At 43.3% G+C, this 25,116-nt stretch overlaps 1 protein-coding gene across 4 annotated transcripts in view; it reads right to left on the bottom strand.

Moving 5' to 3' along the window:
- The window catches only part of LOC147035068 (extracellular calcium-sensing receptor-like), a 238,552-nt gene that overhangs the window by 136,483 nt on the left and 76,953 nt on the right, over positions 1–25,116 (bottom strand). For 2 of the 4 annotated variants that reach the window (XR_015061236.1, XM_085893270.1), the window contains one exon: positions 24,306–24,429. Coding sequence is in view for 1 of the 4 variants with exons in the window: in XM_085893270.1 (XP_085749396.1) it covers positions 24,306–24,429 (124 nt within the window). In the remaining 3 variants the exon portion in view is untranslated. Of the gene's footprint in view, positions 1–8,879; positions 9,290–23,811; positions 24,182–24,305; positions 24,430–25,116 lie in introns of those variants that run through there. The other 2 variants (XR_015061238.1, XR_015061240.1) reach the window with 2 other exon arrangements.

The following is a 25,116-nucleotide window of genomic DNA, read 5'->3' as shown; positions in this document are numbered from 1 at the left end:
TTGCTTCGACATTTATGGTCCTGTGCTTCATGTATTCACGTTTTTTTTTTTTCAACATATCTGTGGTTTTTTGCGGGCGTATTCGCGGTTTTTTCTGACTTGCTTCGACAATTGCGGCCCTGTGCTGCATATACTTTGGCGTTTTGCAGGTGTATTCACAGTTTTTCTGACCTGCTTCTACATTTGCAGCCCTGTGCTTCACATATTTGTGATTTTTCGTGGGGTTTTTTTTTTCTGACCTTCTACATTTGCGGCTCTGTGCTTCGTGTATTCACATTTTTTTCTTCATATCCGCGGTTTTTCATGGGCATATTCACGGTATTTTTATGATCTGCTTCTACATTTGTGGCCCTGTGCTTCACATATTTGCAGTTTTTCACAGGCGTATTAGTGGTTGTTCTGACCTGCTTCTGCATTCACAGACCTGTGCTTTGTGTTTTTTTTTCGGACGTATTCGCGTTTTTTTGACCTGCTTCTACATTCGCAGCCGTGCTTCGCGTATTAGTGGTTTTTTTGCGGGCGTATTCATGTTTTTCTGACCTGCTTCTACATTCGCAGCCATGCTTCGTGTATTCGTGGGTTTTTACGGGGGTATTAACGGTTTCACAGGATTTTTGATTTTCCCTGATGAACCATGAACCACTGGGAATCCATCCCACCTTTTTCCGATTGAAGCATTTGCAGATTTGACATTCGTGGAATTTTTCAGGACCTTATCCTCCGCGAGTATCGGGGTCCGACTATCATAAGCAGATAGCACATCCTACACAAAGAAACAAACACATAAGAAATTCAACACAAGAACGCCTGTTTTAATGTTAATTCTTTCTTGCTTGGGAATGAAAATACAACAAAGTCCAAACTGGCAGGCTTAAATCTTAACTAGTTAACAGCACTAAGATTTGGGAAAAAGGTAAGGTGGCTTACCATGTGGGTCACCATCACCATATCTTACTTGTTAAGATTGTAAATGAAGCATTCCTCCATGGCGAAGAAATAATTGCTGATGTCCTCAAGCGAATCAGTGCCAGTTATGATCTGGTCCACACTTGTACAAATTGCAATGCCCACTGCCTTCAGTAGCCTATTTATATAGTTAATAGAGAAAAACAAATTAATTGACTTCATTCAATCTTGGGTATTAGTTTTCATTCACTGAACCGTAAGACAATATGGATGAGGCAAATATGCAACATTCTTATATGGCAAGCACGTGAAGCTTATTAAATTAAATCTACAAACTGTGTATAATGAATACAGAAAAATAAAGATATCAAATCACTCACATACTGTCCAACCCCCTTTACGTCCAACAATATTGTCGTGTTCAGGGGGTTTAAACCTTACCTGGATGGATGGCAAAGCTTCTCCCTTGAAAGCTACAACAAAGACTCGGAGATTAAAGCACGAGCATTAACAGGGTGTAATGGCGGAGAGACAATCCACCCAGGAGGAGCACGGCGAGTAGCACAGCACCAGGACAGCACAAGGCTTCAATTTCTTCAAAGGAATACATTTAATTAAAATAAATGAATATTTACAACAGTCAATAATTCATAAAGGTAATGATAATAACAAAAGCAAACTAGAGGGGGAGCACTCGGTAGAGTGCAAAACCTCCGCCGCCAATACTGCTGGGTCACTTAAGTAAACCCGATATCCTATTCATTGTAGGTCAAAACGGATCAGACTCTACTGAATCACAATTGAATAAACTAAACTAGATCGACGCGCATGTAGAAATGCCAACAAAAAAAATAGAAATTTTTTTGAAAAAAAAAGGTGCAAAAATACTCAGTTTTTTTTCGCTAAATTTTTTTGCTTGGGTTGGAAATCACTTAAAACATGTAGAAATGAAAAAAATTCAAATATTTTTCAAATAAAATCGATTTTTTTTGAAAAAAAAGTTGCAAAATTTTCTGTTTTTTGGGGGGGTTGGAAATCACTTAAAACATGTAGAAATGCAAAAACAAAAATTCAAATATTTTTTTCTAAATGGCCGCCATAGAGGCCATATTGGACTTTGGACAAAGTCCAAAATCTGATGCCATGATCCTCGGACCATACCTAATCCCCCCACCAAGTTTTGTCAAAATCTGTCCAGGAGTTTTTCCGTAATACTGTTCACAAACAAACAAACCAACAGACAGGGGTGAAAACAGTAAACTCCGTCCATCTTCGATGGCGAAGGTTAATAAATCCCAGTTGAGGCACCTCCCACACAGACTCAAATACAGACAAAGGGGACACAAAATGAAAAGAAAAAAAAACTTTTTTAAAAACTATTCCTTTAGAAAGCTGATCCTTGTGGAACTGGAATTGAGATGCTTCTCTCGGAGTTGGACAAACACACGCTAGGCAATTCGCGAGTGGCACTCCACATCAAGGCCCAAAGCCCCAGTGTAACGGCTTTGGGTGCTCCGATCATCCTCATCGACCTGACCAGAAGCAAAAGGCCAGTGTCTTACTTCACCAAGCGAGCCAAACTGCTTCAACATGAATTCAATGGCTGTGTTGTCATCTTTGGTGTGTGCTCAACCTCCGCTCTCGCCTCTCCAAACAATGCACCTCACACTTCCACCCTGATCATGGCTCTACCAAAATGCCAAGCCAACTCCTGCCTCTTAAAATGCACAACCTCTTTCCTTTGACCTCAATCACACTGCTATATAGTCCTATACAGTATTTGAAAGCCTCTCTCAATGCGCCAGCCAATCTTATTATTTTATCTCACCTATAACTCCTCCACCTCTGGGGTGTGGCATGCTCGCACCAAACCTGGGAAGGCAGTGCTTCTCCTGCTTGGCTAGCTTCTGTCGTCACGCCCATCAATCGTCCCTCGGGGGCGTGACTTCACTTGCTGTTAACCTTTGAAAGCTGGGCTTTCTGCCTGTTTGTTGTGGTTTCAGGGATGCATTCCCCACCTTTATTGCCGATCTTGGAATATTCAAAAACAAAGGGGAAAATTTCAGATGGCAATCACGTACTGGGGAACTTATTCTTACTCCCTAGGCCAATTAAGACTGCACCACCCCTCGTGTGGTAACACATAACACTAAGCTCACATGTTCCTTACTTACTCACATTGAGATGCCTCCTCCTCATCCACAGATCAAGCAACTCCACACAATCTAATTCCCTATTAGATTCGTCCCCATCTACCTCCACAAACAGAACAATATTCTTGAAGAAAATAACAGAAGAGATCAAACAAGAAAAAAAACAAATGATGTGAAATGTCTGCTCTGGTTTTGCAAGCACCACCCAATATATTCTGCTTCATTTGTGTTTCTTTGTAATCCCTTTATCTGAGAAAAGCACGTTTTGATACAAACAAATAAATAAATATTATTGGAGTACAAACAAAAAGTGTAAACCTTTTCATTTTATTTTAAATAAAATGAAATAGCACTTGGGAATGAAAATACAGCCAAGAATACCAAAAGCCATGGAAACAATAGCAAAAATCTCTGAAGCAACAGCAAACGTCCCTTGAGTGCTATTGTAAGCAGGAACAAAAGCCATGCCAACCAGAAAACAAAATAAAAGGCTGTAGGAGATGAACTTGAACTCATTTTGTGTTGATTGGTTTTGGGCTTTGATTGCAAGGACCAGGCAAATGATTACTAAAAGTATCAGATAAACAATTGCACATACTGCCCATGCTCTTGATTGCACAATACATTCCCAAACAATGACTCCAACTCGAATCTCAAAGTTCTTATTCACTCGAATATTTCCCCAAACTGCCCAAGCCATACAGAAAGCAAATTGTGGGACAGGTGAAAAGGCAATTAAGGTTTGCAAAGTTTTCATCCATGCTGTTGTAAATCTGTATTGAAATCCATCTGTGATACAAGAAACCTTCATCGTCGTGATTTTTCTTTATCAACGAGCAGTTAATAATAAACACTGATCTTGCTGCAATATAAAGATTGCAGTTTAGATTTATAAAGTTGGAAATAAATAATGTGAACTCCAAAACTTCAAAATTTGCATACAACATTCCTTCAAAATCAATTAAATGTTGAGAACTATAAATGTTGCATGAAAGCATAATTCATCAAGTTTTATTCAATATCTTTCAAAATTTTAGGCAACAACATAAACATCATCTTTCAATCTGATTTTCCAAACTGTTGAAAACATTCTCCAGTTGCTGCTGAGTAATTTCATTTATTGCATTTGTGATCATAGTGCTAAGTTCATCCAAAGAATGTAGTTTTGATGAGTAAACAGTTTTACATAGCAACATAAAATGTAATCCAATGTTGAAGTGGTCAAGCAATTGGTCCACGTCGACCGACCCACTTCTATGGGAAGACATCATTCAAGCACAATCACACATTCGAAGCATAGTGGACAAGGAACTAGTCTTGCTGGTATGTGAAATATTTAAAGGTCCCCTGACATGAAAAATAAACTTGTTATTTAGATATTAACTTGACCTTCCAAGTGAAGACATCACCCGTGGTTTTTTTTTTTAATCAAAAATGGGATAATTAGAGCAATATTTCGATCATTTCTGGAGCCTTTCACAACGTGCTATGCCCCGCCCCTAAAAAATGGACTTCATCGAATCGCAGCGTGACGTCACATACAGTAACTCGCACAGAGTGGATTGACTCGAGAGTCGAGATGTCGCGCGCCTTATAAAGTACGTACAAATGCATTTTGCACATGTTAGTGCAATCTCTGTGATCGTCTTAATTCCAGTGATTGTTTCGCGAACGTTTTTAAGAGTTTTAGCCGTACTTTCGAAAACGCCTGCAGGACGTATCGTAACAGGATGCAGCAATACAAGCAAAGACGGTGTAAGCCTTCATGTATTCCCGAAAGATGATAATCGTCAGAGAATATGGACATCTAAAGTGAAGCTGACGAGGGGAAACTGGAAAGGCCCCAGCGACACGAGCGTCATTTGCAGCACCCACTTCGAAGACAGTGACTTTGATCATGGGCTCTATTCATCCCAACCCCTCATTCCTCACATACAGAGACAAGAAATTATGCTTCTGAGCCGTGTATGCACAACAATCACGAGGCAATTATTTATCCCTTTACTACCTTGTCGTAGCCGTGTACAAATCCAATACATGTATGCACAATAAAGGGCGATACCATGTACACAAAACACAAAATTTGACTGTTGAACCTTTCCATTAAAAAAATAAAATAAAGGGGCATACAAGTAAAGTACTAAAGATTAATATTGCATCATCTCAAGGCACAAGGAGATAATTTTAAAATCAAACAATGTGAAAAACCTGCACCCACATTTTGCAGATTATTGAATTGTTTGTTGAAACCAGCCTGCTGGGATCGGTACGATTCCACATACATGCAAGCCAGGTATGGCTGCACTCGACATACATGGGTTCATTCTAAAGTGAAGGTACTGCTTCCATTGACTTGCAATTCATCAACAATTAGCCAAAATGCCGTAATAAAAGAAAAGGGAAAAAAATGTTGGCACAACAATGAAAGACAAATTTATCTGTCCAATTACACGGCCTCATAGCCTTGGGATTCTTACGCATTGACTTATACATTGTGTGCATGCTAATACAAGTTACTTGTCAACTCTCGAGTCGAGACTAGTCCGATAAATCCGTCGTCCGTCCGACTAGTCCGATAAATCTGACGTGCTGTAGCTTTCTTAGGCCATCTCTTCGAGCATGACCTAATAATATGGGTGTCGATGTCTTTCGATCCATCCGTCCGTTCACAATGAAGTTGAAGCGAGAGATCTGGTCATTATTGATCCTGATAGAGGTCGATGAGACGTACACGATGGTATGACTTTCAAGGTCACGGTCAATAAAATAGTCAGTCAAGGCCTTTGAAGTTGCGAAAATGACGATTTTCAAATTCTATCTCCTCTGCCATTCCTCAAGCGATCTTGAATTTGATTGCAGCATATGAATGTATGGGACAATATCTAAATTTGGTCAGGACAGATTTTCGAATTTCACGTCACGTGACTTCAAAGTTTGCAAAAACTGCCCTACCTTCAGGAGGCTATATATTCTCTACTGGGCATGGTAAAAGTTAGTGAATGGTGTCATTGCATAGCAGCTGACCTTGTATATTTATACATTTTCCGCCGAAGGTGCAAAACTTTCAAAACCCGAAATGTAAACGTCGGCATTTATTTTCAAAATATAATTTTGTGCGCGAGCGCCAAAATGCCGAGTCATCTTTAACCGAGCTGCGCAGTTCGAGCTGCGCAGTTCGAGCTGCGCAGTTCGAGCTGCGCAGTTCGAGCTGCGCAGTTCGAGCTGCGCAGTTCGAGCTGCGCAGTTCGAGCTGCGCAGTTCGAGCTGCGCAGTTCGAGCTGCGCAGTTCGAGCTGCGCAGTTCGAGCTGCGCAGTTCGAGCTGCGCAGTTAGACCTGCGCAGTTAGACCTGCGCAGTTCGAGCTGCGCAGTTAGACCTGCGCAGTTAGACCTGCGCAGTTCGAGCTGCGCAGTAGACCTGCGCAGTAGACCTGCGCAGTTCGAGCTGCGCAGTAGACCTGCGCAGTTCGAGCTGCGCAGTAGACCTGCGCAGTTCGAGCTGCGCAGTAGACCTGCGCAGTTCGAGCTGCGCAGTAGACCTGCGCAGTTCGAGCTGCGCAGTAGACCTGCGCAGTTCGAGCTGCGCAGTAGACCTGCGCAGTTCGAGCTGCGCAGTAGACCTGCGCAGTTCGAGCTGCGCAGTAGACCTGCGCAGTAGACCTGCGCAGTTCGAGCTGCGCAGTAGACCTGCGCAGTTCGAGCTGCGCAGTAGACCTGCGCAGTAGACCTGCGCAGTAGACCTGCGCAGTTCGAGCTGCGCAGTAGACCTGCGCAGTAGACCTGCGCAGTTCGAGCTGCGCAGTTCGAGCTGCGCAGTAGACCTGCGCAGTTCGAGCTGCGCAGTAGACCTGCGCAGTAGACCTGCGCAGTTCGAGCTGCGCAGTTCGAGCTGCGCAGTAGACCTGCGCAGTTCGAGCTGCGCAGTTCGAGCTGCGCAGTAGACCTGCGCAGTTCGAGCTGCGCAGTAGACCTGCGCAGTTCGAGCTGCGCAGTAGACCTGCGCAGTTCGAGCTGCGCAGTAGACCTGCGCAGTTCGAGCTGCGCAGTAGACCTGCGCAGTTCGAGCTGCGCAGTTCGAGCTGCGCAGTAGACCTGCGCAGTAGACCTGCGCAGTTCGAGCTGCGCAGTAGACCTGCGCAGTTCGAGCTGCGCAGTAGACCTGCGCAGTTCGAGCTGCGCAGTAGACCTGCGCAGTTCGAGCTGCGCAGTAGACCTGCGCAGTAGACCTGCGCAGTTCGAGCTGCGCAGTTCGAGCTGCGCAGTAGACCTGCACAGTTCGAGCTGCGCAGTTCGAGCTGCGCAGTTCGAGCTGCGCAGTTCGAGCTGCGCAGTTCGAGCTGCGCAGTTCGAGCTGCGCAGTTCGAGCTGCGCAGTAGACCTGCGCAGTTCGAGCTGCGCAGTTCGAGCTGCGCAGTAGACCTGCGCAGTTCGAGCTGCGCAGTTCGAGCTGCGCAGTAGACCTGCGCAGTTCGAGCTGCGCAGTTCGAGCTGCGCAGTAGACCTGCGCAGTTCGAGCTGCGCAGTAGACCTGCGCAGTTCGAGCTGCGCAGTAGACCTGCGCAGTTCGAGCTGCGCAGTAGACCTGCGCAGTTCGAGCTGCGCAGTAGACCTGCGCAGTTCGAGCTGCGCAGTAGACCTGCGCAGTTCGAGCTGCGCAGTAGACCTGCGCAGTTCGAGCTGCGCAGTAGACCTGCGCAGTTCGAGCTGCGCAGTAGACCTGCGCAGTTCGAGCTGCGCAGTAGAACTGCGCAGTTGAACTGCGCAGTAGACCTGCGCAGTCGAGCTGCGCCGTGGAGCTGCGCCGTGGAGCTGCGCAGTCGAGCTGCGCAGTCGAACTGCTCAGTAGTATTCGGTCATAACTGAACATTGAGAACTTGTGGTATTATAGAGATGACAGTCACCCCACACGGGGGTAATTTGTTCGTTTTATTATTCTCTTTTCTTCATTGTTTTCTACTGGTGCTACATGACGACAGTAGGAACTAGAGGGGGAGCACTCGGTAGAGTGTAAAACCTCCACCGCCAATACTGCTATGTCACTCAAGTGAACCTGATATCCTATTCATTCAATTTGACATCAACAGTGCTCACAGAGTTATAGTTTCCAACTTTCCCTTTTACATACTCAATTCATTCATCATAACTAGATTCCTTGAGACAGAAATTGATTTTACGTGGGTATATCCACCTGAAGTTCCAAAATCAGCCGCAATTATAATTTTGGCATGCTTTTTGTTGGAAATCACTTATAACATGTAGAAATGCAAAAAAAAAAAAAAAAAAAAATCGAAATTTTGTTGAAAAAAAAAAGTTGAAAATTTTTTGGGGGGGAGGGGGGGTTGGAAATCACTTAAAACATGTGGAAATGCAAAAACAAAAAGTCAAATATTTTTTCAAAATGGCCGCCATAGCGGCCATATTGGACTTTGGACAAAGTCCAGAATCTATTGGCATGATCCTCGGACCATACCTAATCCCCCCACCAAGTTTCGTCGAAATTTGTCGAGTTTTTCCGTCATACTGTTCACAAACAAACAAACAAACAGACAGGGGTGAAAACAGTAACCTCCGTCCATTTTCGATGGCGGAGGTTAATGAAATAAATAAAAATGCAGCAGAACGTTGTGACGATTGTGACGCAAGGTGTGTTCTGCACACAAGTTTTCATCGTATCCGGACAGCGAGATGGGTTCGTTTTATGCGCGGAGAGACACGGCCGCTGCGCTGCGCTGTTCACGTCACCTCACTAAAATATTTCTGATATCGAGCAGTATGCAAGTCGAATTTACATTATTGAATTCCGAATAGGATTTAGTCTTACCAGTTGTTATTTCCGAGTCTTCCTTCGATGTCCTCCCGATCGTCATGAACTCTGGGAATTTCATCGCCATTTTCCTCTGCTTGTCCTGCTTCGGGCTCGAACTGCTCAGGCCGTATTTCATTTCCAGCTGCCTGAACTTCACCTCCCGCGACTACGTTATCCGACAATTCTCCATGTGATTCAGACCAAAATCCTTCATTTCTCTCACACTCACTCTCGCTACCAGACAAATCAAAGTCCATGCCAGCGATTATTCAAAACCAAATGTTCGATTTTTTTTAAAGCAGAAATGAACGAAGCGATTGAGTCGACCAATCAAATGTGGAAACGCACAGGAAGCCAATTCAATCACGGAGACCACCCACCCGAGTAATTAACGTGCAGCCTTTGACATCCTGTACGTGACGTTATGTTGGTTACGCCCCTTTCAGGAGAATTTTTTGAGGCGTTCCCGAAGACGTTTGTTTTTTTAATTTTACATTTTACAGAATGAGTTTTTTGAAAAAAAAACATTATCAGATCTGAAATCACGATGAAAAACTCCTCTAGGACATATATAAATGAAATTTATGTACTTTGGCATGTCAGGGGACCTTTAATCGTCGTAGTTCGGGAACAAAATGCGATCGTTGTGGTGGTTGACTTTACCACGGATATTGAAGTTGCCTCATCAGAAAATGTCAACGCGTCAAGAAACACAGGGGAATTGTGGAATTATTAACAGCAATGGAAACAACACTAATAACATTAACAGTGCATTGATTGTACTTGATTTATTATGCTTTAAAATTGCATTTACATTTTTTTCTATCACGTGTACATTAAAAGTTATAAAAGGACTTTATGGACATGCTGTACATAAGTTGGGTCACCGAATCAAGATCAGGTTTTTTTAGACTTAAATAAAACATCAAGAACGTATATGTTTAAAGCTGTCGCAAACAATAACCTGGGAGTGCACCATGGCAATGTTGGGCCGAATTACGTCATTGAAAGTATTTATGGTCATGTTGGCCTTTTGCGTTTGCAAATAGAGTGGTACAACAAATTAAATTTCTCCATTCAATTTGACGTGCTGGGGTCTGGGATTTCCCCTGACGGAGAACCCAGCTGTGTTCACCACACCCACTGCTTATACTTTTGGACCCCCGGCAGCTGTCCACGTGTTCGGGCCATTTTGCAGCCTCAACCATGCCCCTTCTCGTGCCGCAGGAACTCCGTAACCTGTACACGGAACCCTTCGCGGAGATCCAGCAGCCGCTTTGGTGATCCCCATTCATGCTGAGTGCACCGCATGCACTACACACACCTTGCAGCATTCCGTACCCCATGGAAACTCTTCATTTTTATTTGTTTTTCTTTCTTTTAGCTGTCCATGCTCAGGCAGTTCACCTGGCATGAATTGTTTACATGCCGGCCCCTCTGAGACTGTCATGGATTCAAAACATGCCAAACTTTTCATTTTCCATCGCTCGGGAGGCTCACCCCTCCCGTCAGTCAGGCAAACTCCTACCCCCGTCTGAGTCGTTACACATCCCCCAATCTCCAGTTCATTCATAATGTGGGGGGAAGGTTCGATATTCCCAGAGACCAGATAGAAATGTATAGAATGGCATGATCCATGTACAAGTAGTTAGCCCATCTTTGTGTAATAGGTTGGAACATATCAACTTAAGGAATGTCTGGTTTGTATGTGTACCATTCAGTGGTTGGTGGGGTAATAAAAAGTTGGGGTTTATGGTTAAGGAAATTTTGTGCATAAACCCCTTTGTAAATCTCGACAGGGGGCATTGGGAGACTTGGCAAGAGAGCAGGAAAGGGGCAGAGCTCGGATCGCCTCTGAGAGGTGGAGTTTTTTGTTGCCCTGAGAAAAGAGGGAGCGCCTAATCGGGCGGTAGGGTGTGTGAGAGAGCAGTTGGTCTGAGAACAATTTTGTAAGGAGATAAGTTGTGAGGAGAGAACTGTCAACTTTTGAAAAAAATGGATTGATCTGAGGAGAATGGGGAACAAGATAGAGGGAAAGAGTCTGACGTAAAAATGGAGTAAAAAGAGTGAGGATAAAAGACTGCTGAGGAGAGGAGGTCATCCTGCCTGTGTGACTGTCTCCTCATCGCCTGCTCGTGGCTGCTCCGCAGCCTCCATTCTTCCACCTGCTACCACCAGAGCTGAGTCCCCCAATTTTGTCCCTTTTCCATTTGTGACCGAGTCCAGAGTGAGGCGGCTTCATCCTTTAGATTTCTTTTATTCTCATTGTGCAAAATTATTTATATTCGATTCCGTGTTCCCCTTTCTTGCCCCCCCCCCCGCCATGACCTGCCACCGTCTCCTCGTGATCACCATACACTGGTTCTTTGTCTTTGGTTTTTAAAGAACTGAGGTTCTCATATCTCACCTCATGAACCGTGCACGTGCAAACTTACCATTCATTTGGAATACATCTCCTCAAGAGATAAGCCGTTCGGAACATCACTGGATTTTAACCTCCCACCATGATGAGCTTGACGATAGTTGAGCTTTTGACACAACAATACATTCCACCATGCATGTCCTCGGCACACACTGTCATACTACTTCTCAGCACATACTCTGCACCTTGCTTCATACCAAGAAAACCCGGGTCCTTTATTCCCCCCAAACTTGACACAATCCCGTCCTGGCTCACACCTTCTTACCTTGACTGGACTCCCCCACACCAGTTCGCCTCAAGGACTCGTAACCTCTACACCTGTACCTGCAATGCGCCATCATGATCTTTGCACATTGTTCAACACATTCTACCAATTATTGTATATTTTCTCAAGCATATCCTTCATCTCTATTTGTTCCCCTTTTGCGTCATTCATTTCAACCTTTATCTTTGTTATCTCTCACTTTGCCCCTGCAAGTTTCCTTTCTACAACCACCTTCGTTGCCTCTATTCATTCGTCCATCTGTCATTCTCTCATTTCCATTGTCTGTCTCATCTCGTATTTTCTTTGTCACCTCCTCATGCCTTGTCTTACATTCTTTCTTTACTGCAATTTGTTCCCCCTTGGTTTATTTTTGGCCTTTCTTTAAGTCCCCTATCACTGTTGTATTCTTTCCATTGCTTTGTTTTAATTCTTTCTGCTCCTCTGCAAGTCTTTTCACCTCCCGCTGAAGTCAATTTGTTTATTTCATCATTCTGGCCTGACCCGCCACCATCTCATCCTGGACACAGCCCACACACTCCCTCACTTCATTCAGCTATCCCCGTACTGCCTCGATCCTTGCCACAATGTCAATGCCCATAACCTTCATCTCATTGCTCATAATCTTTGTGTCATTGTCATTCACCTTTATCTCTGCTTTCACTTTCACTTGTCTCACATCCAGTTTATTGCCCAGCCATGTCTCCAACTCTGCCATTAAATGTATTATCAAGAACCCCACATTGGGATGTGTTCGCAAGACTGGGAGCCAGGTCGAGTTTGTTTAGACATTTGAACACAAAACGTTTGAGTGTCCGGTACTGTAGGACATAGGTGCCCAACTGACAAAAGGTCGTTATTAAGTTCCATCAGATCAGACACTGGTCTGTGGCGCCTGGTGAAATGGTGCCATTTTATATTTTGATTAGACTTTTGAGCACAAATGTCAAACCTCTATTACTAAACTCAGTTAAGTTCTCTGATTCTGAAAATGTAACTCAAGAATACACGGACGTCAGATAAACCTACGAAGAATGCAATTCATAATCATCGTTTTACAGCCGTTTCCATGCTTGCATTTGTAAGCCATAGTTCACCTCATGGCTACTTTCCAGGTTGCACGATCCCTTGCTAGTCCTGTTATCAGGCCTTCAACTCTAAGATCGTCTCTCGGCAATATATTCCATGTTTTCCTCAGACAGCCTCCAGCTCTCCTTTCATTCACATATTTATACACCTATTCACACAGCTGCCCAACCCCATCCTTTCTACATGTCCGAACCATCTCAACCTACCCCGACGCATAACCTCACCAATACTTCCTATACCTAACCTATTTCTAAATTCCACATTTGGTTTCCTATCCTTCAGTGTCACATTACCCATCCACCTCACCATTCTCATTTCATTTCGTTCACACCTCCGTTCTTCCTTTTTCATCACCCATGTTTCACTGCCATACAACATCACGCTTCCAATGCAAGCTGCATAAAGTTTTCCCTTTAATTGGAGAAAGGTCCCTCTTTATGTCAAAAGGAGTAACAACACCCTAAACTTCCTCCAGCCACTTCTAATTCTTGCAATCACTGCTGCTTCTACATCACTACCTGCACAAATCATATCACCAAGATATCAATTTATCTACACATTCCAGAGCAATATCCCCATAAACTAACCTTTCCACTCTAACTGGAGCCACTTGTTTATCTGCGCAAACAGCACATTACATTTGAAGTCAGGAACCACTTGCAGGATTTGAATTGAATATTGAATTGCTACCTAGACCTTTTAAAAAAGAAAACTGTGCCACCTCTCCCTTTTTCCACACTTCCTTCTCCCACACCACTAATAAGTATTTTTGTTTTCTCTATATTCACATTCAGTCCTCTGGCCTCCATACCCCCTTCCATACTGTAAATTTACCCATTACCTCTTCCATCCTGTCAGCTATCAGCACTCGGTGTAAGCAGCATGGAGGAGTTCCCAAGGTCAGCCTCCTCTAAATCCCTGTGATATAGCCTCAAGAACCATAATGAAAAGGATTGGGCTCAAGACTGACCCCTGATTAACACCAAGTTTGACTTTAAAATCCTCACTCTGCACTCCATTTACCCTCACGGAGGTTTTTGGGCCATCATACATCACCATAACTACCATAACTAACCAAGCCTCCACATATAACTTACTCATGGACCATTGCACCACTTCCTGAGGAACTCCAAATCCACAAATATAAAGTACAGTTGTCTCTTCTTCCACAGATATTTTTCTGTAATTGACCAACTATAAAAATTTCCTCGATCATGCCCCCTCCTGGCATGAAACCTAATTGCATTTCATGTATATTAACACTCTGTCTTATCAATTTATCCATGATTCTCTGTACCACTTTAATTCCATGGTCCAGCAGCTTCAGACCCTTATAGTTGCCCCGAACTAAGGCATCACCCTTCCCTTTATAAAGATTCACTATTGCACTCTTCAACCAGTCATTTGGGACAGATGTCTCCCTTATCATTGCATTTCCCAATTTAGTGAAAAAATTCACTCCAATACCACCAGATGTCGTCAGCATCTTTACAACAACCCCAGCACTGCACGCCGCTTTACCATTCTTCATTTCATCCATGACTTCAATATATATATATATATATATATATATATATATATATATATATATAGTAATCCCCCGCTAGATCGCGGTTCACCTATCACGCTGTTAGCCTGGTGTATGTATATATATATATATATATATATATATATATATATATATATATATATATATATATATATATATATATATATATATATATATATATATATACATATACATACATATACATATACATATATCCTGGTGTTGGCGCAATGGTTAGGGCAGCGGCTTGGGATCCAAAAAGGTCCTGAGTTCAAGCCCCGTTGGGCCACTGAATTAATACACCAGGGGATTGACTCAGCCTGTCATCCTTCCGAGGTCGGCGAAATGAGTACCAGTATATTGAGCCGGTGTATACCCCGGTTAAAATAGATGTTCCATATCCCTGTGTCGTAAGAGGCGACCAGGGTTGCTTCAGGAAGGGCATCCGGCGTAAAACATGTGCCAAATCACTATGCGGATCATACGTATGATCCGCTGTCGCGACCCCTAACAGGAGCAGCCGAAAGAAGAAGAAGAATAAGAACAAGATATGTATGTATATATACATATATATATATATATATATATATATATATATATATATATATATATATATATATATATATACAGCTCTGGAAAAAAATAAGAGACCACTCCCAAAAAAATTTAAATCAGTATCTCTAGATGTTTGGCAGCCATTCCATTCCAGTGTCTGTTGAATTCCAACACAGGCACACCTCATTCTAATTCGTGAGGTACTGATTAGGTGATCACCTGAACCAAATCTTATTTAACAAGGAAAAGTATAAAAACCACTGCTGTGGTCATCACTATCCTCTTGCAATAGGACCAGCTGGATGGCAAAAACAGTGCTAGTAGTACCTCAAAAGTAATTGGAATCAAAAAAATAACTATCGACCATGCCAAAAGAGTTGAAAAGAAAGGTTTTGAGTGAGGAAAAGAAGGGTTCAATTCTGGCTTTACTGGCAGAGGGATATAGTGAGCGTCACGTTGCTTCCATCCTTAAAATTTCAAAGACTGCGGTTAGTAAGAACGAAGTCAAGCAGCAGACATTGGGGAGAACAAAGCTACAGACCGGCAGAGGGCGAAAACGACTTTCCACTGATCTGGATGACCGCCAACTCATTCGAATGTCACTCAACAACCGTAGGATGACATCAAGTGACCTACAAAAAGAATGGCAAACGGCAGCTGGGGTGAAGTGCACGGCAAGGACGGTTCGAAACAGGCTCATCGGGGCAGGGCTGAAGTCGTGCAAAGCTAGAAAAAAGCCCTTCATCAATGAGAAGCAAAGAAGAGCTAGACTGAGGTTTGCAAAAGACCACAAGGATTGGACCGTAGAGGACTGGAGTAAGGTCATCTTCTCTGATGAGTCCAATTTTCAGCTTTGCCCAACACCTGGTCATCTAATGGTGAGACGGACACCTGGAGAGGCCTACAAGGCACAGCGTCTTGCACCCACTGTGAAAGTTGGTGGAGGATCAGTGATGATCTGGGGGTGCTTCAGCAAGGCTGGAATTGGGCAGATTTGTCTTTGTGAAGGACTCATGAATCAAGCTATTTACAAGGTTGTCCTGGAAGAACACTTGCTTCCTTCTGCTCTGACAATGTTCCCCAACTCTGAGGGCGATTGCTTTTTCCAGCAGGACAATGCTCCATGCCACACAGCCAGATCAATCAAGGTGTGGATGGAGGACCATCAGATCAAGACCCTATCATGGCCAGCCCAATCTCCAGACCTGAACCCCATTGAAAACCTCTGGAATGTGATCAAGAGGAAGATAGATGGCCACAAGCCATCAAACAAAGCTGAGCTGCTTGAATTTTTATGCCAGGAGTGGCATAAAGTCACCCAACAGCAATGTGAAAGACTGGTGGAGAGCATGCCAAGACGCATGAAAGCTGTGATTGAAAATCAGGGTTATTCCACAAAATATTGATTTCTGAACTCTTCCTAAGTTAAAACATTAGTATTGTGTTGTTTAAAAATGAATATGAACTTGTTTTGTTTGTATTATTTGAGGTCTGCAAACACTGAATCTTTGTTGTTATTTTGACCAGTTGTCATTTTATGCAAATAAATCTATCTATAATTCCAGCAATCTTTGTGTGTCTGTCTTTGTCTGTCTGTCTGTCTGCGACCGCCGTTTCTCGACGACCGCCAGTCCGATCTCATTGAAACCTGCCAGGAATATTGCCGGGGACCCGCGGATGTGCCTTTTCGAGGTTTGATATCGATCGGACAAGCGGTTCCCAAGTTACGGCCATTTTACTGCTTTTTCAGTGTTGAAAAGGTGTATATATGGCAGCTGAAGGTGTCGTTCCACTTTCTCACCTTCTGCAATTTTTTTCCCAAATTATTAATAACCGGACGACCACCGGTCCGATCGGATTGAAACTTGCCAGGAATATTGCCGGGGACCCGCGGATGTGCCTTTTCGAGGTTTGATATCGATCGGACGAGCGCTTCCCAAGTTATGGCCACTTATCTGTCGACCAATGACAGGACACGTTGCTATGACTCACGAATGACGTCACAATTGTTTATTTATTAGTTATTTATTTATTATTTATTTATTAATTTTTTTTGTACGATTGACGGTCCGATCTGATTGAAACTTGCCAGGAATATTGCTGGGGACCCGTGGATGTGCCTTTTCAAGGTTTGATATTAATCAGATAAGCAGTTCCCAAGTTACAGCCATTTATCTGTCGACCAATGACAAGACACGGTAATATGACGTCACGAATGACGTCACGAATGACGTCACAATTAATGTTTATTGATGTTTTTTTTTTTGCACGATTTACGGTCCGATCTGATTGAAACTTGCCAGGAATATTGCTGGGGACCCGCGGATGTGCCTTTTCGAGGTTTGATATTAATCGGATGAGCAGTTTCCAAGTTACGGCCATTTATCTGTCGACCAATATCTGCGAGAGAGGGGACGGGAGAGGGGGGGATGAGAGTGGGGGCTAGAGAGGAGGGGGAGAGAGGAAGGGCGAGACTAGGGGGAGAGGGGGAGAGAGAGGGGGTGGGAGTGGGGACGAGAGAGAGGGGCGAGGGAGAAGGGCGAGAGAGAGGGGCGAGAGAGAGGGGCAAGAGAGAGGGGCGAGAGAGGAGGGGGGAGAGAGAGGGGGTGAGAAAGAGGGGGTGAGAAAGAGGGGGTGAGAAAGAGGGGGTGAGAAAGAGGGGGGAGAGAGAGGAGGAATAGAGGAGGGGTGAGACTAGAGGTGAGAGAGGGGGAGAGAGGGGGTGAGAGAGGGGGAGAGAGAGGGGAGAGAGAGGGGGAGAGAGAGGGGAGAGAGAGGGGGAAAGAGAGGGGAGAGAGAGGGGGAAAGAGAGGGGGGAAAGAGGGAGGTGAGAGAGAGGGGGCGTCACAATTCAAGAGAGGGAAGAGAGGAGGGGGCGAGAGAGGGGGTGAGAGTGGGGGTGAGAGAGAAGGGCGAGAGAGGAGGGGGAGAGAGGAGGGGCGAGACTCGGGGGGGGAGCGAGGGGGGCAAGAGAGAGGGGGCGTCACAATTCTTCTTCATTTGATATGACGTCACAAATTTACACTGGAGACCTAAATATGTTTCCCAAATTATGGCCATTTATGATACGGTTGGTCCGATCTAATTGAAATAATGCCCCAATCCAGTCATCGTTTACGCACCTATGGGCCGCCCCTACGGACCCGTACTAGTGCTCTAAATGACAATATTTTTATTCAGAATTTGGGAGAAATGTTGTCAGTAGTTTATAGAATAAAACAAAAATGTTAATTTTACTCAAACACATACCTATAAATAGTAAAACCAGAAAAACTGATAATTTGGCAGTGGTCTCTTAATTTTTTCCAGCGCTGTATACATACACACACATACAAGATGAGAGTTTTCGTAATGTATAGATAAAATAAGGTTCAAAGATATAAAGTGTTGAAGCTGGTGATATTATTTGACCTTGTTTGGCCTTGAGTGCACGCAAGGCTGACATGGGAAAATAATTTCTCAGCCATCAAAAGGAAAAAAAATCAATAATAATTTGAATATGGTGTCGGCTGGTTATAGCTTCAAGGTTCTGGTAAATGTGAATCTGTGCAAATCCATGCAGGCAGTGCGAGTAATTAGTGCACTGGTGGATTAGCACATTGGTACTCCCTGCAGGTATAGCATGGAGTGGATTGTTCTGTGTGCTAACAGAAGGTTGTGGAAACTCTTTGAATGCAAGCCCTTGTAATAATACAGCACTCGTATTATTGAATATTACTGCTTGAAAGCAGAATTGACCCTCGATTAAGGATTCAAACCATGTGCAAGAGGTCGTGAGTGGGTTTTAAAGTCTATTCAGATTTTTCTTTAAACTGCGGAGAAATGTCATGCAACTGATGTTGCTTTATAAACTAACAGGGTGATTTCATAAATTGCATGTGAGCCACAAGTCAAACGATATGTTGTCACCATGGTAACGCTGAGATTGACGATGCTGCGACACTGGTTTAAAATGCCCAATTAAATAAAATAACATTTTAGTGTCTTCATAATACATATGCGATTGGTACTTTACAAAATTGGGATGTTTTATTTGAATGCCAGGTTGGTTTACAGTGGGCAATTGAGGGCAGAATCTTTCAGTAAATGAATAAGGGTCAGGAAATAAAAATGTAATGGATTATGGAGTTATTGATGCTGTCATGATTTTGGGAAGGTAAATGGAGCCAGTATAGTGTGTATGGTATTACGAGATGGTATGCTAGGCCTTCTGTGCAAAAGGTCTGAAAAATACCCGAAAACGATATAAAATGTCCCTTTCAATACCCAACGTAGATTGAATTCAATGCATTTTTCTAATGAAAAGTGTGTTTCTGCTCGGATTTTACGAAAATTATCTAAGATAAGACTGTAGCTAGACCAGAAGGCCCAAAGGTGAAAAAAATCCATATGCATATGAGTGTTTGTATGTACTTGTTTATGTTAATTGTTAAATAAATGTTCAATTGTTCAGATGACTTAGAAATTTCTTCGACACCCCCTTGCAACTGTCAGAGGCTTATCGCATGTGACAGTTGGTGCTGGCGTTGTATATCTTCCAGTCTTGGGGTGTCATTCTCAGAAGCTTACGGTTGCTTAGGATATCCTTATTGTGTCTCTCCTCCTTCTGAATAGCATTGAGGAAGTGTCCCGCTGCATCTGGACCCCAGTAGACCACTGGAGTCTCTGTTTGACCATCACATCTTACCAGGATGTAGCCATAACCACAAGCCTCATGCCGTTGCAACTTCTGCGTGTTGCTCTAGTCAGGGTTGAGCTCTCTCCCATAAATGTTGGTGGAAAGGGCCTCAAAGTCAGCATAAATGATGAAGGGAGCTGGTTGTTACTTGTGCCAGTTCTGAAATAAGATCATGTTTTTTCCCTTCTCTGGCATATCTACCCTCATAGCAGTTTGCCTAATGCCCTTAACATTCTGGTCTCTGCACCTCCAGCAGCTCCTCGCGAGAACACCCATGTAGGCACCTTTCACAGAAGTATTTATGCTCTCTGTGCTTACTCTGATTGTGAGGTAGGTGGTTCAGGTCTTTAACCCAGGTATAGTATGACTTACTGTCCTTCTCAGTTAGGCCTAGGTCACATTTGCCACGGCGGCCATGGGGTCTCCAAAATCTACGGCCACTAGCAATTATACGGCGGCCGCATTATTTCCACGGTCACACAATGTAGCAGTCACATATGTTTTTATTTTTCGGGGAGCCGCACGGCGTATTTAGGCCTAAGTCACATTTGCCACGGCGGCCGTGGGGTATCCAAAATCTACGGCCACTAGCAATTATATGGCGGCCACAGTATTTCCATGGTCACACAATATAGCAGTCACATATGTTTTTATTTTTCGGGGAGCCACACGGCGTATTTATAAATTGTGGAGACCGAAAACGTGGGGTTGCCGTACGGTCTTTGATTTGATGTCGCACGGTGACCTTAGGGCGTTCCTGCAGCGGCCATAGAATTTTCAAGGCAGACACAAGGTGCCCGCAAGGTGACCGCAGGGGGGCCCTAAGGCGAATGTGCGGCCAGACGGACGGTAATGAATGGGTTAATTTATTTTATTTTTTTTTACCAGTTTTTTTTTTTTTCGGCTTGTCGAATTGCTATGGCGAACGTAGAAATGAAAAAAGTTATAACTCCGCGCTATAATTCCACGGCGACCTTACGGCCTGTAAAATATAGCCATACGGCGTAGGGCCACCCTGAGGCCACCTCAGAAACTCTGCGGCTGCAGCACGTTTCTGTCAATTCAGAGGGAGTATGGCAGCCGTATCCTCGCCGTAGAACAAATGTGACTTAGGCCTTAGCAGCAGGTTGATTCTAGAGCTGTCTTCATGTTGCTTGCTAAGCCTGTGGACAATCACCCCCTTGTCCCAGCCATATACATTCAGAGCCAGGTTATTCTGCCTTTCTACTTGCTTGATCTGTGATAGCGGCATGGGAGCATCAACCCCCTGTGAAGTCAAGACCATCTTCTACTGGATAACTTGTAGACCTGTACACATGTCCCCCATGGTCCACTAGGAACAGAGCTGACCGGAGGACCCACCTGAGGCAATGGTCATCCTCGTTCTTCAAATTGACCACTGCTTTCTTGTTTCTGAGAGCTGCTGGCAGTGGGATATACGAGCCGCCCCTCAGAGGCTGGTAGTGAGTGATGTCCAGTCACAGAAGTTCCACTCTGTCAATCTCCAAGCCAGAGCCGTGACTCATCAACTTTTCAAGGGTCTCCAGGATGTTTGGGAAAGCCATGTCAAATGTACCATGGATCTCATGGGCCTGGGAGATGGCCTACTGCTTGTGCTGAAGCACTGCAGGCATATTCACCCACTCCTTCCCCTCCTTGTCAATCTTTACCTTCCGGAACAGAACCTTTAAAGCAAGCTGGAATTTAACCCCCTTCAAGGTGAGGATCTCTTCCACCAGTTTCTGGTGAATCTGTGGATGCGCACCTTCCAGGAAGGATTTAGGGTCGGCCTCTAGTCGGTGAAACTTTGGAACATCCATCTGCCACCCTCGCAGAAAATGTCCAATGGCCCAGGGGGTGTTTTCGAATGTAAGGTCACCTTTTTGTTCCCCCTGGTTGGACAGCTCGAGAATGTCTTTTTGGCATCTCTCCACTGTCTGGGTTTTCTGGGGAGGTATGGGATCAAATTCCTCCAGTATTCCTTCTGCTTTCTCTCCTTCTTCTTTCGAGGTGGGGCAGAAGGTCGGTATTTCTTTGAAAGCAGTGATTTAAGCAGGTGCTTTTTCACTGCTTCCAGAATGGGATCATCCAAAATGCTCTGAACAGAACCTTGGGGAGGCTCCTGTATCTGCATCTCTGCAAGCACTTGTTCGATGTACTCATCCATGGTAACCATGTTTCATGGGCATACTAAGGAGTTGCCAATGTCTAAATAGGAAATCTTGGTGGTATTACGTAAGTAATTTACTGCAAGAAGTCCATGTTATGGGAAAATAAAATTGCATAGTAGATACTGCAATGGATCACAATAGTTCACCATCGTTTGTAATGGATTGCAATAAGAAGACATCCGATTATTCCGCTCGAGATTTGTCTTATGAGGATGCTGTGAGCCAGACATGTGAGCCAGAAACATTCATATGATAGCTTAAAAAGTTTGAATGATGAAATGGATGAAATTTTGAGTACCACTGCTGATATGTCTGATAGTTAAATGGATTAAATTTTGTCAGATATGTCTGATAGTGAAAACAATTAAAATTTGCCGGCCTTCTCGATAAGAAGCAGGTTAATCCAGGGAATGCCATCGCCTGCTTGCTAAGTAAGACGTATATATGCCCGCATTCCATGCAGTATTCCCACGGTGCCCTCTCGGTGACCCACGTCGAATCCTCCACGGTGACCCACGGTGCATCCCATCTGAGGTGGGGACACCTATTTTGGATCTTCGCAAATTCAGCGTCTACCACCGGCAAGGTGCAAAGAAGGTTCCTTTTTTATTTTCACATTCCCTAATCCCTTGGTGTATTTCATAGATGGCCTGGTTGTTGTGCTTTTGACGCATAGTTGGCTTAGACATAGTATCTATGCATCACCTCTCTAAAAAAGGTAGAGGATGGGTCTCAGAGCCAGAACCTCTTTTGGTACAACAAGGTGCATATGGTGCACATTCAACTGAGCTGGATACTACATTTTTGCTTCGCTAAAGCAAAGCAAAAAAGGCAGGGGATGCGTCTCAGAGACAGAACCCATTTTGGAACAATAAGGTACAATATGGTGCATGTTCAACTGCACCAGATACTACTTTTTGCTTTGCTTTTTAGCCAAGCTGTAAGAGCTGGAAGCTGTCGTAGCAGCGACTGGCCTCTTTTTTGCTGCGTACTCACCCTTCGTTCTTGATAAAGTTGGCTCCCGGATCCATTAGCAGCTCCTATCATATACGTTGAGCCGTCCACACTCGGGCCTCCTCCCACTCCTTATTCTCAAGAATTAGGATCATGCTAGGCCTGATATGTGTCTCAATAATTTTCTTCTCCCTGATCCTGTACCCCTAGGGGCAGGTCTTGCCACTTGGTTGGCTGTTGCGCTTCACTGAAGGCACCTCTCTGGTCGTTGAAGTCTTCGCTCTTTGGCCATTGAAGGTCTTAGCTTGCTGCTGCACCATGCTTTTCCATTGCTGCTGCGATATTCTCTTCCATGGTAGCCATGCAAATGGATATACGAAGGAAAAGGCCATTGTCTAAATAAAAAATCTCGGTGGTTCAAGTCAGATCTCTCTTACTTCAAGACACTTATATTCATCTCTAAAAGTATGAGTCTGGGAGCATTCCCAGAGCCCTGGAGCCCTCTAAACACAAGTTGGCCCAGAATCCCCTTTTCCTATACTACTAGCAAACCCGGTTCATATAAAGATAACCAACTGCTTTAGAAACAGCCACGAGGACAAAGGAAAACACAATCACTTGTATGCTGCTGAGGTTATAAGTTAAACTCTACTGTACCTCTAGTGTTACCCGAGCGTGTTGTGTTACCGAAGGTAGTGTGACCCGAGCAATAACTCTTAACAGCATATATTCCAGGTGTACCCAACTCCATTAAAGCCTCAGTGTTGGTTTCCTGCTAAGCATTACATCGCCGGATGAGGGCAAACACAGCCTGTTCCGAGTTCCTTACGAAGTTCTGCATGGATAAAGTACACAAAAAGGAGCACCACAAATGCTTACCTTTTAAATATAATTCTTTAAATATATACATATTCGTGATATTCGTGATATATACATATATACATACATATATATATATATATATATATATATATATATATATATATATATATATATATATATACATATACACACATATGTACATACATATATGTATATATATACACATACATATACATATATAAATTCGTATACACATACATATATATATATATATATATATATATATATATATATATATATATATATATACACACACACACACACACACACACACACACACACACACACACACACACACACACACACACACACACACACACACACACACACACACACACACACACACACACACACTAATTTCTCACCTTGGGCAAAAGAGAATGTTTTAAATGTTGTCGAGAGCACACACACAAAAGTGAGTGTAAAACAAAAAACAGTTGACGTTTCCCGGAATTGGCAGATCAATTGTGTTGGTTTTAGAATGTACAAGGAAGTCAATGTGAAGCATCCCAAAAGTGTTTCCAAGAGAAATATATCTGATGAGTGCATTATTTTCTTCATATCAGGTAGATTCCGATACCGCAGTATTATTACTGTAACTATAATCGTCATAAGCAAACCAATGGAAATCAAAATAATCAAAACAATTGCCAGAGGATCCGTCATTGTAAGAACTTCATTGGCTTTAGGCACACAAGCATTTTTCTTCTCATTCGGCCACAGGTCTTTTGAGCAGTCATAACAATAGGGAGAACCTTTGACAATATAAACAGAAAAGATAAATAGAATGTAATTTTTAGAATCATGTTGAGTACGTATCAACTTAGATGATTGGTGGATATATACAATACATATTTAGATGTACTTCTACTCACATACCTGTTGTGTTTGAGAATTCCCCAGCAGTGCAGGCAAAACAGTCGAAGCAACAGACCGGTTCTCCTTTACGAAGAACTTTACGAAAACCAGGTTGACACAGAACACTGCATGCTGATATCGGTACCTGAAATAAAACATATAAACCACGAAAATTTTCAAGTTTTTCACAATTTAGTGCAGACACTTACAATTCATTAAATTCACTTTATTGTGCTCTGATCTTTATGCTGTATGTTGGAAAGTTAATCCAATACACGTTTGAAAGATCAAGATTGCTTCCTGAATCTTGTTGAACTAATTGTTATTAATTCGTCAAATTACACAAAGCAGCACAATGATACAAAAACAAAGCTCATTTGTCGTCTACTTTTTCCAGTAATAACATTTCATGAAAGCACAGTTTTGGGCACATCACATTCAAATGAGCAACGATGAGTGATGTCAGCTGAAATGTCTGGCCATCATATGATGAGGTCAACAACTTCTCGCAGCTGTGAAGACACTTGAGACTGAAGGAATTATACGTTCCGAGTGAATAACGTCATAAAGCTATATTTTCACAATCAAATTTTTGTTTTAACAAGTTTTAGCTGAACTCAACAAATCATGTACCCGACAAGCCACTTTTACCTCCCCCTCCCTCCAACCCCCCCCCCCAAAATTACATGAGTCATGTACCAGATATGTCTGTTTTCTACCCCCAAACAAATATAATGTGGGTCATATACCTGACACATCATGTACACATTCACTCAGCCTATTAAAAATATAATCAACAATTCTAAACAAATATATAATAAATGTATGGTGA

The sequence above is a fragment of the Eptatretus burgeri genome, chromosome 1 (assembly GCF_056783735.1).
Source record: "Eptatretus burgeri isolate ZD-2024b chromosome 1, Ebu_testis_v1, whole genome shotgun sequence".
Lineage (NCBI taxonomy): Eukaryota > Metazoa > Chordata > Myxini > Myxiniformes > Myxinidae > Eptatretus > Eptatretus burgeri.
The sequence above is the reverse complement of the archived record's forward strand: the minus strand, read 5'-3'. Positions and strand labels throughout refer to the sequence as shown.